This window comes from Lissotriton vulgaris, chromosome 10 (genome assembly GCF_964263255.1).
Source record: "Lissotriton vulgaris chromosome 10, aLisVul1.2, whole genome shotgun sequence".
In the NCBI taxonomy this organism is placed as follows: domain Eukaryota; kingdom Metazoa; phylum Chordata; class Amphibia; order Caudata; family Salamandridae; genus Lissotriton; species Lissotriton vulgaris.
The window spans coordinates 884,447,773-884,463,064 of NC_141698.1; the positions used below are offsets into that span (position 1 = coordinate 884,447,773).

Here is a 15,292-nt window from a genome sequence, read left to right on the forward strand (position 1 = left end):
GGCCTTCAGCAACCTTGTGTTAGGTTATTCTTAGAGGGTGCAGTTCTCAGTGTGCAGACATTTGTACCAAGTGTACCAAGCACGACTGATATCAGGGCAATAACATATTATTCTCAAATAAATCACATCTTTCGTCTAGGTTGAAAGCTACAATAACAATTAGGTGTCGTGCGCAAACTGAAGCCGAAGGAAAATATGGTGTTTAAACATTTAATAAACTCATGCTAACTTAACACAATATATAGAAACGCAGTAACCATATGACACCCCCCCAATGATCCGAGGACGGTCAAAAAAGAAACATTAAGCCAATACTACAAGAAAGGCAAAACATGAAAGCAGACTTCAATAATATTGAGCCAAGCTAAATGTATGTAAATGTATATAAAAACCAATAATACAAAATATGTATGAATGCCTATAGTGGCCACACAAAAATTTAAAAAAAACTTGAACTTGAGGCCCTTTATTTGATCATAGGCCCAGAACATATCAAAGTCCAATGTTCGTAATAAACAAGGCACCATTCAGAATTACTAAAAAGTCACGTGCCATAACAGTGAAAGTCTCCAAAGCCACTCATGGGTGGATAGAATATGCAAAATAGGTAGCCACAGCCTCCAACATGAAATCACTGTCATCATCCGAAAACAGTTCAGCCATCCAATTAAGTAATGGGAAAGAACATACGTGCTGCTCCAGCACCGAATCCTCTAGTAGCATCAGAGGACAACTCAGTGGGTTCTCGAGAACGCTATGTGCCAGAAAGTCATGTGCCGCTGCGAATATGTCCCACTGACCCATTAGTCCATGCATCGCTGCCACTGCCATAACCCTTTCGCCAGAACAAACCAACTCGTGAGCAACTATGGGGCTCATCAGCTGATCAAAATCGACATCAGGAGAAGTCGGTAAGCAGAGACACAAATCAATGGCCCAGTCGAAATCACAGCTCAGGCAATGAAACACAGGCTGGACACATGTGAAAAAGGAAAATCGGAACGATAATCCAAAAGCCGTGCTTAAAGTCGCAAGCGGCAAGGAGCCATAGTAATCAAGCATCCGGTTGCGAAACAGCATCAGTATGTGCTGAGCGTTTTCTTGCGCAGGATGGGCATCCATGTTTAATAAAGCAAAATATCACCAGTACGCCTGCAGCCAAAGCCAGCAAAACAGGAAATCCGCCAAACAAGCTTGCGAATATAGAATGAAAGAATGCAGGGATAATACCAAATACTTTTTCAAACGTAGTCACGAGACCACTGCTAACTAATTTTAAAAAAATTGCCAGGCCTGTTGTGGAGGAGGCATTGAAGATCTGATGAACCAGCTCGCAGAAATGAAACGGCAAGTCAGTATTTAAAAGTGCCTGCACCTCTGTGCGTGTGTTAGCTATGTGAAGGACATAAGTTTCGCGGACAGAGCTCAGTGCCACCTGTTTTTGAGACAATAGTGCTCTTATTCGGCTCAACCCATTGAAGTCCGCTCTCAAGGTTGGAATTCTTGGCCAAATGGAAACATCTGAATTCCCATGCGTGGGTGGGTATAACACGTTTTTGCAACACACCACACGTTCTGATACAGTAACACATATGCGATACCGACCATTAACCCACAACAAAGTTCGTTGTTCAAAAGTAAATAACTACCGTTAGACAACAAAGTGAATGTGGGAACTATTGCCGGAACCGGTGTGCCCTTTAAAACACAGGCTAAATTTGGTCTGTCCTTATTACAAGAACCATGTAATTGGATGTGTCTGCATATCAGTGAACGGTCAGGCGACTGTGTGCCTTCTTCACCATTCAGATTCACTTCATTTCCCTCTTTCAGACATCTGTATGTATATGGTAAAGACCATGTCTCATGTAGGAAAGCACTTCCTAGTGGTTCATATCGCCCTATAGCAATATATCTCATACAATTTGTAAATTTATACAGAGCAAATGGCAAAGTAATAATACCATGGATAAGCCATGTAGCAGCAGCCGCCTCAGCCACAGAGAAAGGCAAAGATTCTAACTTCTCAATGTGTAACATAGAAAATGTTGCATCTCACATGGAAAGCATGCGCTGCTTGTCAGTCAAATTAAACGGGGCAAACAATGATGAAACGTTCATATAACTCCAAGGCACTCGACCAGACTTCAGAGTCTGTAGTGTCCAGGCAAACTGCATAACAGAACGCAATTGATTTTGACCATGATATAAAACGGACACTTCATCATGTACAATGTCAACAACAGAAGAAACAATATTGTTTAACGTGTAAATTCGGGACGAAAACTTGTTAATACTGTTATCGACCACTGCAAGTACCTTTTCCAAATTTGCTTGGTCAATTGCCCTTAGGCGCTTAGCAGCCTCAATTTGAGACACTTTCCAAATTTCATTGTAAACAGCATAAATCCACCGTTTAGACCTACCCTTAACTGGGCCTTTTATAAAATCATTTAAATCCACATTTTCAGTCAACTGAGACAGATGTAGTTTAACTGCAGCTAATGTGGAATGTTGTAACCAATTCTGACACAGTTTCCCTACAGAGTAAGTGGTGACAGTATAAGCAGTTTCAAAACGGGGATCTGGTCGCACTTGTGTGAACCCTTCAGCCAACCCTAGAAATCGACGTTGGCAAGAATCAGAACTCTTTTGCCATAATAGCCAACCTTTAGGATCCAAGCTGGACACATTAAAGGACGAATTGCATAGAAGAGATTGTATCTCATGAATAGTCAATTCGGAAAAATTACCCCAACCTTAATATTCTTCTAATTCGGTGATAGTTGGTGTATTTAATCTTTTAGAAGTAGCCAATCCAAAGCATGTTGTTTGGGAAATGGTCGAATTTAGAAACAACATGTTATTCGGGATGAGACATGCGCGGTGCAAAGCCTCAGTGCCTTGTACCTGCCAATCTTTGGTACCCCAAACCGATTTAAGGTCAATTATTCCCTTCCAGAACTCGTAGCCATCCACAGCCAACTTGTCTAGAAAGGACTTCGAATACAGCAACTTTGTATCGGTAAGTCTAACTTTGGACATGGATTTTTCTGTCATTCTGAAGTAAAACGACTCAGGATTTGATTGATTGAAATCTGTAAAATAACTGTATTTTTTCAGAAATGTACTGGAGCTTCCTATGAAAGGAGCAGGGCAGTGCTCCCACTGCGTGTAATTCACAGCAACCCTCCTGGAGTTCGCCTTATGGAGAAAATGATTACCATAATGTTGGAAGCAAAACAAATCACCATAATTAATAGAATCTAAATATAAGTCTTCAGCATCAAAAGTCGCATAGTATTTTAAATCTGAAAATAATGCTTCTACGGCCTGAATATCCCAATCATCAGAACGTACATTTTGTTTAATTACATCTCCCATGTTTACTCTAAGCACATTCGGAACATTAATCACTTCAGTGGGCCCATGTATTTGAAATCTAACCGCATCCCACACAATCCCATCAAGGACAGGCCAAGCAGTAATGTTAACTGTATTTAAGTTTCGTTTCAGTCTGTGCGCTGAATGTAAAGAGGAAAGAGGGGCCAATGTTCCATTAAGGTACCGAATTCCTGTTCTTTCTTTAACGTAGTGACCATCGATCAGGCAGAAAAAATAAAACACAAAACCAATTGACATAAAAAGGTAAAACGAAAATAGGATCAACCAAATGTATGTCCAAGGGGGAATTAAAAAATGTTTTTTAAACAACGTGGCATATTTTGCAATAGTTGAGGGTTTCTTTGAAGGTTCCGAAACAGAGTCAAAAGAGAATCTGGACTGTTTGGCCAAACGAGTCTGCAAATCAGGCATCGATAAATCAGCAGGATAGGTGTAGTTCAACTCATCAATGTTAGTGACAGGAATAGTATTTAATAAAGGACTGGATATGGCAGGCATCTCGAGGGACACCTCCTGTTCTGCACCAGATGTAATAGCCAGCACAGAGTGCCTCACCATGGAAGGACAGGATACAGCCGGTGTCATGCTATGAAGAATCGGCCACCCTGTGTGTCTTGACATTGTCAATAGAAATAAATCTGTTTTCCTTACGACCTGGAAGTGGTGGTAAAATGACTGTTCTTGTGCCCTTCACTCCAAGAACTCGAACCGGTGCACGATATGAGGGACCAAACTCTTTCTTGTTATCGATCTTCTCTCGAACCAGTTCTCCAACTTGGGGTAGCCAGCCAACTACCGGGATCTGCAACGCATCATCGGATGTGGAGGGCAAATGTTCCTTTACTAGACTGTCTCTGGTCTTTTGTAGATCCTGTAAAACATTGCAATGTTCATCTACGTCAAAGGCCGAGGCCTGGGCCTTGCAGTCTAAACCATCGAGGTCAGGGACGTACATCTTGATACCAAAGAGCATTTTGTATGGGGTCCGCCCACCCAGAGACCTTCTAGGGAGATTATTAAGCGCACGCTGCACGCCCATGAGGTGGGCTAACCAGTTTCTGCCAGTGCCTATAACTCGAGCTGTCAAAGATTGCTTTAAGTCGCGGTTCATTCGTTCAACTACACTATTGCCCTCGGGCCTGTAGGGACTCGAAAACTTGACTTGGACCCCCATCGAAACCATAGCATCCTTATACGCCTTAGAGGCGAAAGCCGGACCCTGATCCGAATGGAAGGTACCACAGGCAAAAATTCCCACAAAGACTCGCAAATCCTTAATGACAGTACGTGAATCAGCGCTCCGATGTGGCCATACCCACACAAAGCTTGTGCATGAATCAACTGCTACTAAGATGTATTTGTATGCAGTATCAGAAGAAAATGGACCGCAGTGATCCAAATAAACGCATCCAAGCGGTTTATTTGAGATGTACAACTGTGTCTGAGGCAGACGCGCAGCAGTTGAAGGTTTAATCTGCTGGCAAATGTCACATTGAAGGACATAATCGCTCGTCTGTTTGTATAGTCCCCGCCACCAGAACCTTTGTTGTAGCTGAGTTACAGTGGCTGAGACGCCCGCATGCGCAGACGCCACACCTTCATGAGCCGCTGTAATCAAAGTAGCCCTGCGATCCGAGTTGGGAACTAGACGTTCACCAACATCAGGAATTTTCACATAAGGAACCTTATCGGGACTTAAGTGGTATGTGTATTTAGAAGGGAACCCCGCAGGATATTTACTTCCCTTCTCTGTTGCAGCAACAGCTGCCAATATGTCATCATCTATTTTGCTTTTGGACCTAGTGACTGCTGCAACTAAGTATTTTGATACCGCTGACTTCGCTGCTTTATCAGCAAGCGAATTGCCAACAGCGTGGACCCCCACGCGCTGATGACCGAGAGTATGAATCACAAACACGAGTGGCAACTTCTCTTTGAGTTCCGCCACTCAGACCCAGATCATTTTATGTTTTATTGTGCTACCCTTGGAATCATGAAATTCATTCTGAATCCAAAAGAACAAGTTTTCATTGTAAGACTGGACACAGTAGTAAGAGTCACTTACGATCAAAGTCGTCACACTAGGATCAGCGTACTCCAATGCAAGCATCAGTGCACGAAGCTCTGCTAATTGTGCGGTGCAGTCCCCAAGCGTCTGCGTGTGCACGACACTGGACTTGAACTCATCGTTCACCATGGCACCGACCACAATGGCGCAAGCGGAAACGTAGGCATGTTTAGAGCCATGCGCAACCTGCGCCGAACCATCAGTGTAAATAATGCAATTGAAATCCTCCAACGGCCGCATAGCTAAAGGAGCAGGATGAACAAATTCATACTGTAAATACTCCTGCGACCGTAACGTGGCGTCAAAAATAAACGTGACATCCTGGGACGTCAAGGATGCAGCCCACTGAATCCACCGAGGGTGCAAAGCTTTGGAATTAGGTACACTGGCTTTCGTAACTGCCTCCAAGGCAGGACATGGGGTAACAACCAACATGCGTTTTCCTTGTGACAGGGCACGTTCTTTAAGAATTGCCATCTGCACAGCCGTTAAAACTTTCTCCACAGTGGAAAAACGCAGTTCAGCCGAAGTGTACAAGTGTGACTTGTAAGCAATAGGTACTGTATCTCCTTCATTAAAGGTCAGGTACGTGAAACCCACCGCCCCAGGGATAATTCTTATCACCAGGTTGGTCTGGTTATCACGAGCCTGTAAGTATTCAGAAGCGAGCAAATCAGCCTGCAAAGACTGCAGAATGGCTGAATGCTCAGGCAGCCAGCATGATTTGGAAAATATGGTTGTATCAAAGCATACAAAGGCTTGATACGCTGGGCACATTCCGGAATGTAAGTCCTTCCGAAATTCAAGAAGCCCAGTAGAGATTGTAATTTTTTCAGCGTTGTCGGAGAGCGCAACTGTGCGCACTTCTCCAGGAAATGGGGTGCTAAACCCTTCCCCTCGTTGTAAAGCTCGTAACCTAGAAACAACACTGTGTACTCTGCAATGTGCGACTTTGCAAAGTTAAACTTGTAACCTATGTCAGCAAAGTTACAAATTATGCTATTTACTCGACACAGATGCTCCCAAAGATCTTCGTCTGTGAGATAAATGTCATCCACATACGAACAAGCAACTGGGTCGATGCCCTCCAAAAGAGAGACAATGCGGGTGGAGAATACTCCAGGACTGTTCTTATAGCCCATTGGGAGACGCCGAAACATTTTTTGCACACCGCCGCATGTAAAACTGGTCCATTGGGAACTTAGACCGTCTAATCTATGGGCATAAAAACCATTGGAAATGTCAAGCGTGGTTTTGAACCGTTTACGCTCAAGACTATTCACTAACGCAGAGCCATGAGTATTCTGTACTGCGCAGTTACGGCAATGCGAGTTCAAATGCCTATAATCTAAAACCAAACGATATGAGCCGTCCGGCTTGTTTACAGTAAAAAGGGGGTTATTCATCGGTGACACACACGTTTCAATTACACCTTGATATTCCAATTGTTCAAGGATAGCTGCGACTGAAGCTTTAGCTTCACGCCGTATGGGATATTGAGGTTGAGGCTGCGGCTGAGACTGCAAAGGAATCTCGTGGCTAGGAGACAATTTATCCCAGCCACACTGATTGCGGTACACAGCCGGCGCAAGCGCCAGAGCCCACTCTTCTGCAAAATGCAGCGCTTCCACTCTCGATACAGTGTGCGCGAAACTGGGTAGGATCACCTCCTCCCCTCGCGGAGCTGCAAGAACAAAAGGTGGGGGCCAGTCAGCCTCCGAAAGCAAAATGTCATACGTGGATGAGAGGTTTTCCCAAAATACCCCTTTTACAGTTCGCTGCATGTCACCTTCAATTAACAGGACAATTTCAAAAAGACGTTCAGGGGGAGCAACATGCGTATCAGCAGTTTCAATTACAACATAAGTGTCAGTCGCTGTCACCTTCAACAGTGGACGGAGGGCCTCTCTCACTATGGTAATCTCTGCTGCGCTGTCCAGCAAGGTCAGAGCCCACGTCAGATTCCGAAGCCGCGTTCTCACTATCTGGGGCATATCGATGCGCTGTCAGGGCGGCGACTTTCTTCGTGGCAAACTGTGGTCTCTTCGGCGTAGCGCCTTCCTGCTGATCTCCACCGGCTCGTGGGCGGGGCTGACCACTTCCTTGCTGGCCACCCCGGCCCCTGCCGCCCCCTCCACCACCGGTTGACGGGGCCGATTAGTCCTGAAAGGAACGAGGAGAGCGTTGGTCAGAAGCCTGAAACCTCTCAGGGGATTTAATCATAGCGCGGTCGCGCAAATCATAAACACGATCCGACTGCGCAGGCAACGGAGACGCAGGAGCAGAAACCTGTGTTTGTTGTTGTTGTTGCTTACCCTGATTCTGCTTTTTAGGCCAATTTTGTTTCTTGGACTTTGGTTGACCACTAGTTTCCGAAGTCTGCCCCTGGGCTGCTTTTTCTCTTTGTCAGGAAAAGCCTTAAGCCCTTTTGCATTGCGGCCAACCGTTTTATAAGCAGCCACAATTATCCTTGCCAACTGACGGGGCCTTTCGGCCTCGGGAATCAACGCCAAAGCGTTAGCAACCTGAAAGTTCACTGCATCTCCCTTGACATTAGCAAGGATCAAATCGCAAACCACATCAAAGGAGCCACACAGGTGCATACCCAATTCGACCGCTGACTCCGGTCCGTGTTCATCCTGAACACGTTTAAGGACCGCACCCAGATTGGTCACGGATGGTGTGCCGTAGCACCTCGAATAGACCGCTGCAAAAGTCTTACCCCAGGTCTCACAGTCAACAAGCTCAGGTGCCAAATCTTTTGGTAAACTTAGTGTAAGAATCCGGTGCTTATCACCGGGATTCGTATTAGGAAACACAGCTTCTAGCTGGCCGAATTTCTCAGCAAGCCAGAATGGAAAATCATCCTTGTCCTGCGGCTTTTTGCCCATCACGGAATTCACCATGACAGGATTGATTTTCAAACCAGCCTGTTCTGCACGAAGCTGTGCTCCCCTAGGGGCTACGTCTTGAACATTGCGGCTAGTGTAATGAACAAGCGCTCTAATCACTTCCACCGCAACTTCATGAAGTTGCCGCAGATCAGCTATGCCACAAGTGACTCGATTAGGGTGTGGGGTGAATCCAGCCAAAGCGGGCCATGGTGTGCCCGGAATGGACAAAGGACCCAACCTCGGAGCGGTTAAAGCGTGTGGTAGGGCGCCACCAAACCAAACTCCATGCTGCCAAGCGTCTATAGGAACCTCCAGTGCTCTGTACGGAGCATACGCAGCCGGTACAGCCGTAGTAGTGTAGGAGTGGAAAACACCAGAATTAGCGTTCACCGGCGGAAATGTCACCCACGAATAAAACAGCTCGTATGGGTAAGCATGTTCCGCACTCACCACCAGAACGACAGCCAAGCCTTCCACAGGAACATCATAAGCCCGCAAATGGTCACGCACCGCAATGCGACTATGCTGCGGGATGTCCACGGCTTGTGCCATGTCAGCACAGGAAAGTGAAAAAACAAAGATTACTCTGTAGCACAACTGGGTAGTAATTCAAGGAAACCGTTTTTAGATAGAATCAAGCTTGAAAAAGACCTATTTCAAAAATAGGTAGGTTTTTCCGACACCGCCGTTTTCCGGAAACGGGAATGAAGGTGTTAAGGTTTGAATGATATACTACTCGAGTGTCATGATATAAGGCCAACAACGTTGGGCGCCATGTAGCAGGGTTTCCGTTCTCCCACAGAACTGTGCACAGAGATCTAGAACCTGGGTGAGTTAGGGTGACCCAAAACTCACCTTTGTTTCAGAAATCCCCTTACCAAGCTAGCTACAGTGTCTCATCGGTAGTAATAACTTCCCAATGACTTAGACAATCCAGAACATGAACTTAGAGTACCTCAGGAATCGTGGAACACATGAACACTCTTTCATTATATAATCATTACAAACCGAAACTGGGAGGCAAAGAACACACATGCAAGTTTGAAATGTTTATTTTTCAATGCAAAGTTCTCAAACGCAGTATCTTGTATAATATTAACATACATATTATAAAAATCAGAGTTAGCAGCATAGTCACTAGTCCATAGTAAGCGAACGGTGATAACATATTATAATGCAAAATCTATAGAAATCTGTATTACCTATATTTCGCGCACCCTATTCAGAATATTATATTATATCTAAGAAGGTCTCATTAGGGTTCTAGCAGGGCGGGCCCATACCTCTAATTCTCAGTAGGAGGAGATCACATCAACAGCTACCAGCTCTCTGCATGCGAAGCATCAAGTGTGTTGATTCATTCCCTGTAACTCTATCTTAAACCCGAGTAGAGCCCAATGTTGGCAGCGACATTATTTGTGTTATGTCTAATGTGGTGCGAGGATCAGGCCTTCAGCAGCCTTGTGTTAGGTTATTTTTAGAGGGTGCAGTTCTCAGTGTGCAGACATTTGTACCAAGTGTACCAAGCACGACTGATATCAGGGCAATAACATATTATTCTCAAATAAATCACATCTTTCGTCTAGGTTGAAAGCTACAATAACAATTAGGTGTCGTGCGCAAACTGAAGCCGAAGAAAAATATGGTGTTTAAACATTTAATAAACTCATGCTAACTTAACACAATATATAGAAACGCAGTAACCATATGACAGCACTTTGAGGGTGCAAACTCACAATATCACCAATATCACCAATTATGCTTGCTAGCTCAGCCCAGTATGTCACTAGCAGTGAGTTCTCCCAGGTGTAGGAGGTCCTCCCAGGTGTAGGAGGTAGAATAGTGCAGGGTCAGCTCGGCACTATGCACAGTGGAAGGGTCTATCTTGATTTCTTTTGTGAGGCAAGTCAGGAGAGAATCTGAACTTAAAATGGATGAGCTTATGATAGTTCACAACGTTCTACGCGATGTCTGTTTCCCACTTTTCTAATGCTTGATTACGGTCTATTTATTGCCCAGAAACAAATAGCCATTCTCAATCTGGAAACCCGTCTTCTATCCTAAGAGTCTTGTCTGCTGGTTTATCAGGGATCACTGATCATCTTGAACTAATAGCACATCTGATTCTGAGGTAGTTATCTCTATCCAAGGCAATCAATATCTGCCCCTCCCCAAACTTTTCATAGTTCAAAAACTTGTTGGCCAGAAACTTCTACCACTGTGTCTACGGTCCCGCTTTCATAAGCCTAATTTTCACCCCTATATCTATAGCAGGATGTATACTGGGATTTTTCCAGAAGGGGAATATCAGAAGAATATATTCGTACTGAGCCCGCGGCTGCAGCCATAGTCCATATCAACTAATTAGTATGGACCACACTATGGGCCAACTGTGTCTGTAACATAACTTGTTGGTTTCTGAGTGTTGTTTGATATTTTGATATAGGCAGGTGGAATTCCCTGCTCTGGGGGTTTAACCAGTACACCAAATAGAGAGACTAGTTGGTCATTCCAATATTTATATACACTGTTATAAACAAATTAGCATTTTTTACAACACTGCAGTAACTTTGTATTTTTAAGTAGTACATTATATTCACCTCTGGAAGGGTTTCAATGAAACTGTGAATGTTTGCAGCTTTGGCTGCCTCTTCAATCTCCTCCTGACTCACTGTTCTGCTGTTGTCTCCATACTGGATATTTTCAGCAATGCTGCAGTCAAACAGAACAGGCTCTTGAGACACAATACCCAATTGTGACCTGAACCACTGCAAGTTCAAGGATTTTGAATCAATTCTATCTGCAAACTGAATAGAAAAAACATTGTGTTCTTAAGACATTTTGCCCAACTTTAGGAATCGCATAGCATATTTTAGAAGATATTGAAACGGTTTTAAAAAATGAGGCAGCACTATGTCAATCTGATTCATTCCATATCAACTTTACTAAATGGTTTAAAATATTTATTACAATACAAATGCATAAAATGCAATAGGGTATTACATACAAGCAAAACAGACCTTTAAACATTTAACATCAAATAATTACGAATACATTAGCTATTTAACAAAAAAATATAAAACATTTTCTTATGAAGTCTAGTGAAGATAACATCTAAGTAGAATAAACCATCGATAAGCAATCAGTCTAAATCAGTAATGAGATCACACTGAGATAGAATTAAAGTGGTTAATAATTCTGTAGATGCACTAAGAGCCAGTACAGATCAGCTTGGACAATTCCAAAAGACCTTATTCATATAAAATTAGATTTTCTTAATTTGTGTGCGTTTTGCCTTTTTCAATTAGACTTCTATTAATTTGAAGTACTGTGGTAGATTTTCAATTCATAATGATAATAATTTTCGCCACCATTAGTCATCACTGAAGCCATATTGCCTAAATTATTTGCTGAATTCCATTCTCCCTCAACATAAAACAGAAAAAAGCAAAACCACTCTTGAAGACAAGATTAGATCCGGCATAGATTTCTGTCCACGGATTTTACATCTTTGAACACTTTATGAACCTATGAAGATACTCTGTCTGGTTCTAGAGGCACCCCCAGAAATAGCCAGTTAATTGCGATCCTATTTTTCCATTCTTCTAGGGAGTAGATTATTTGATCAATTTTTTGCTGACATAGCACTGGAGATGTGTTAATAATCCCTTTCGTTCTATAGGTCTACCGCAAATACAAGTCCTTTCCTGGTTCCTCATTGGCAGCTTCAACTGCCCAATAGCTTTTATTTGCTGCACATATATTTAGATTTCAATTTGTCAGTAGTTGATAAATGTTGATTCAAGACATTTTCTCAATTAGCGAGATTTTGTCAACTCATACAGGATTTAGGGACTTATTCAGACCTGGGCAGACAGGTTTTCTCATGATTATGTATATTTTTACAGTATTTGGAGGACTCCTATGTAGACCCATGTCTACTTTTTCACTGTTTTATATCTCTTTTTTACCTTTCTATATCATGCCGCCATTCTGAAAGGCACCTGTATGGTTTATAATTTTGTTGCCACATAGCATTTGCGCAAAATGCAGTTTTGTAGGATGTTTTCGAAACTTACAATCATTGGATCTACATATATGTTTGGATTTGATTGGCTGTTATACTGCTCTCATACTTTTTTTTTTCCTACTGGTATCGCTTTCATAATCACATCTTTGTAGTCATAACCAACATCATGTTTTTTTTCATTTCACAGTGTTTATCAGTCGGTATGCTGTGTTGCGCGTTTCTCTCTTTAGTTGGAGTTTACCAGTGGAGGGATCACATCTCCTGTAAGCCTAGGTGGAGTTTGCGGTGTTTCACTCCGCAGAACTCTGTGAAGTGCCAGAAAAACTCCACCAGCAGCAGAGTCTATAAAGTAACGTTGGTCGCACTGATTTTTTGTGCCAGGAGTTTGTCTTGTGCCCTAAAATCTATGTGAACAGCACTACAAGTCACGCCAGAGGCCGTTACTGTTTTCTGCCACTTGAGTAGACATTCTACTAAAGCAGCAGCTTCCTCAATGCGAGTAGCAGACTTCTCTGCACGAGCGGTCGCGACTTGGCGCCACTGCCTGTGATGAAAAATTTCACCAGGAGGAGGTCTAGCACATTTTTCTCGCAAGTTGGCGAGACACTCGAGAGAAAAAACTCAGCTCTGTGTCACTTCACCGAGTATTATTTAACCCCGCACAGAGCGTGGAGTGGGCAAAACTCAGTGAAATCCGCTGGCAGATCAGAATTATTTGCCCACCCCTAGGTATAATTCAGGAGCTTGCTCTAGAACCCACTCCTCGGCTTATGAATGTATATTTGATTCTGGAAAGAGGTCGGAAAGGGCTGGTAAAATTACCATTTCGCTTTTTGGTGAATCCATTACAAAACCAGGTGGCCAATTAGTTTGGGCCAGAAGAATATTTTAAGTCTGGCTATCTTCTTTTTGAAATGAGGTTTCAATGTTTAGACTTGTCTTTTTGCTTAATATTGTGGTCAGACCGGCGTTGTGAGTCTTCTCATCTGCGCTCTGACCATCTACCTCTCTTTAAAAGTTTATCAGATGCATCCTGGAAGGAACTAGAGGAACGTGTATAAGTATCCTGACACCTGTCAGGTGGTTTCAGATTACCACGGTTCCGAAAGTTATGATGTTTCTCAGTGGTTTCCTGTGTAGAAGACCCACCCCATGATTTTACGTTATCCTTGTTTTTTTTATTGTACCACTTTTTCTTTGGCGAAGAGTCAGGTGCTTGGTTGAAGTTGTCCTTTTCAGAATTACTCTTTAATTGTGGTTTACCAGTTCAGGCTCCAAAGTTATATCTACCAAGCGTAGCACAGGTGTCTGTATTGTAGGTTATTCGCTCTCCCTTAGGCTTTGGCGTTTAGGTAACGCTGCTGCTGCCCCATTAATATTGCTCAACATTAGGGCTGATACTACAGCAAAGTTGCAGATCACTTTTATTCCAAAATCTAGCACAGGTGCTGGCCCATGCTCGTTTTGGACCTATTTCAATAGTACAAATAGAACCACCAGTAAAGGGGTACCATGTGTTCTAGTATATACTGCAGCAAAGATACCCCTAGCAACCCAGTTCTTTATCAGGGGAGCCATCCCCATCAGGAAGCAAATTGTCAATATTCTGTGCTTTTATCTGCGGGCCTAAATGGGAAAATACTGCTACATTATGATTCATCTTCTGTGCAATCTAAAATGGAATTTCTTCCCTTTTGGTTGGAATTTTCCCCATTCAGAGTTTGTGGGCTAATACCTGGTGTAACCACTTGTGGTGGTGCAGTTTAAATGGCCTGCGCATGAGTGAGAATTAATGTTCCTATCACAAACTGTGTGAGGCATCTGTATATTGTGGCTGGATTATTATATAATACTCACAGCTGGGTTGCGATCTAAATATAGATACCGGGATGGAACATTTATCCGGCTAGGACTGGCCATGTCACCCTCCTCATTGCTGAGTGGGACTAGTCTCACAATTTCTATAGTGTGGGTGTGGGTGCCTTTAAACCAACCAACATGTTCTTTGTAAGAGGAATTTCTGTTGACTCATATGGAATGTACTCAACTCGTATGTCATCCTCAGTGTATTCGTGAAATACCAGTGTTGCATCATCTGCAGCAGGGAAGGTAATTTAGGAGTTGAATACCTCTGTTCTATATGATTCATGTGCCTCTACCACAAAGGTAATGACCCCGCCATCTAGTGTGAGACCATTTTGTAGTAGTTTCTCAGTAACTGCATATCTGCAGTTTTCAGAGATATTTTGGGCCATGTTATGTAAAAAAGGAATTACAGAGTTCAGCTAACACAGTTGGAACTTGATCCTTTCAAGCTTGAAAAACCAACAACCAATACAATAGGTATTCCTCCTCAGCTAATGAGGATATTCCCTACCAACACATACATTTCCCGTTTTAAGGTGAATAGGGGTCTCTGAGAAGGCACAACTGAACTACTCAGTTGATCCATACAAAATAAGAACCCAACCAACTTTGGCGGTACCATGTCATGTAGTTTCCACTCATCAGTAGGATCTGCATGTTTGTGGACGACATAGACTTTGGGATGGTGCAAGACTGATTGCGTGCATCTCTGCAGGATATGTTGTTCCTTGGACCAGCTTGCTCACAGTGCCACAATATGCTCCCCATAGACAGGGTGCGAACAGTTCTGACAACCTTGGACATCACAACCCTGACTCCTGATGCATCGTGGTGACCGATCTATAACCTTTCGCTCATACACTCGTGTTCTCGTTGGCTCATAGAAAATTATTGACCCAAAGTGAGTCTTGTACAATATATATATTCTGCAATGATCAATAGACAGAAGGAGCTGAAAGTTATAATAAGCAACAGGACAGTGAACAGAACAAATCCTACATCCTCCTCCTATGCAAACCTCAACATATG

General features: G+C 43.1%; 1 protein-coding gene across 1 annotated transcript in view; it reads right to left on the reverse strand.

Moving 5' to 3' along the window:
- The window catches only part of LOC147688945 (ATP-dependent translocase ABCB1-like), a 1,419,218-nt gene that overhangs the window by 122,153 nt on the left and 1,281,773 nt on the right, over positions 1 to 15,292 (reverse strand). Inside the window, exon 26 of the mRNA XM_086941842.1 lies at positions 10,968 to 11,174. Within this exon, the coding sequence (XP_086797968.1) occupies positions 10,968 to 11,174 (207 nt within the window). The remainder of the gene's footprint in view (positions 1 to 10,967; positions 11,175 to 15,292) is intronic.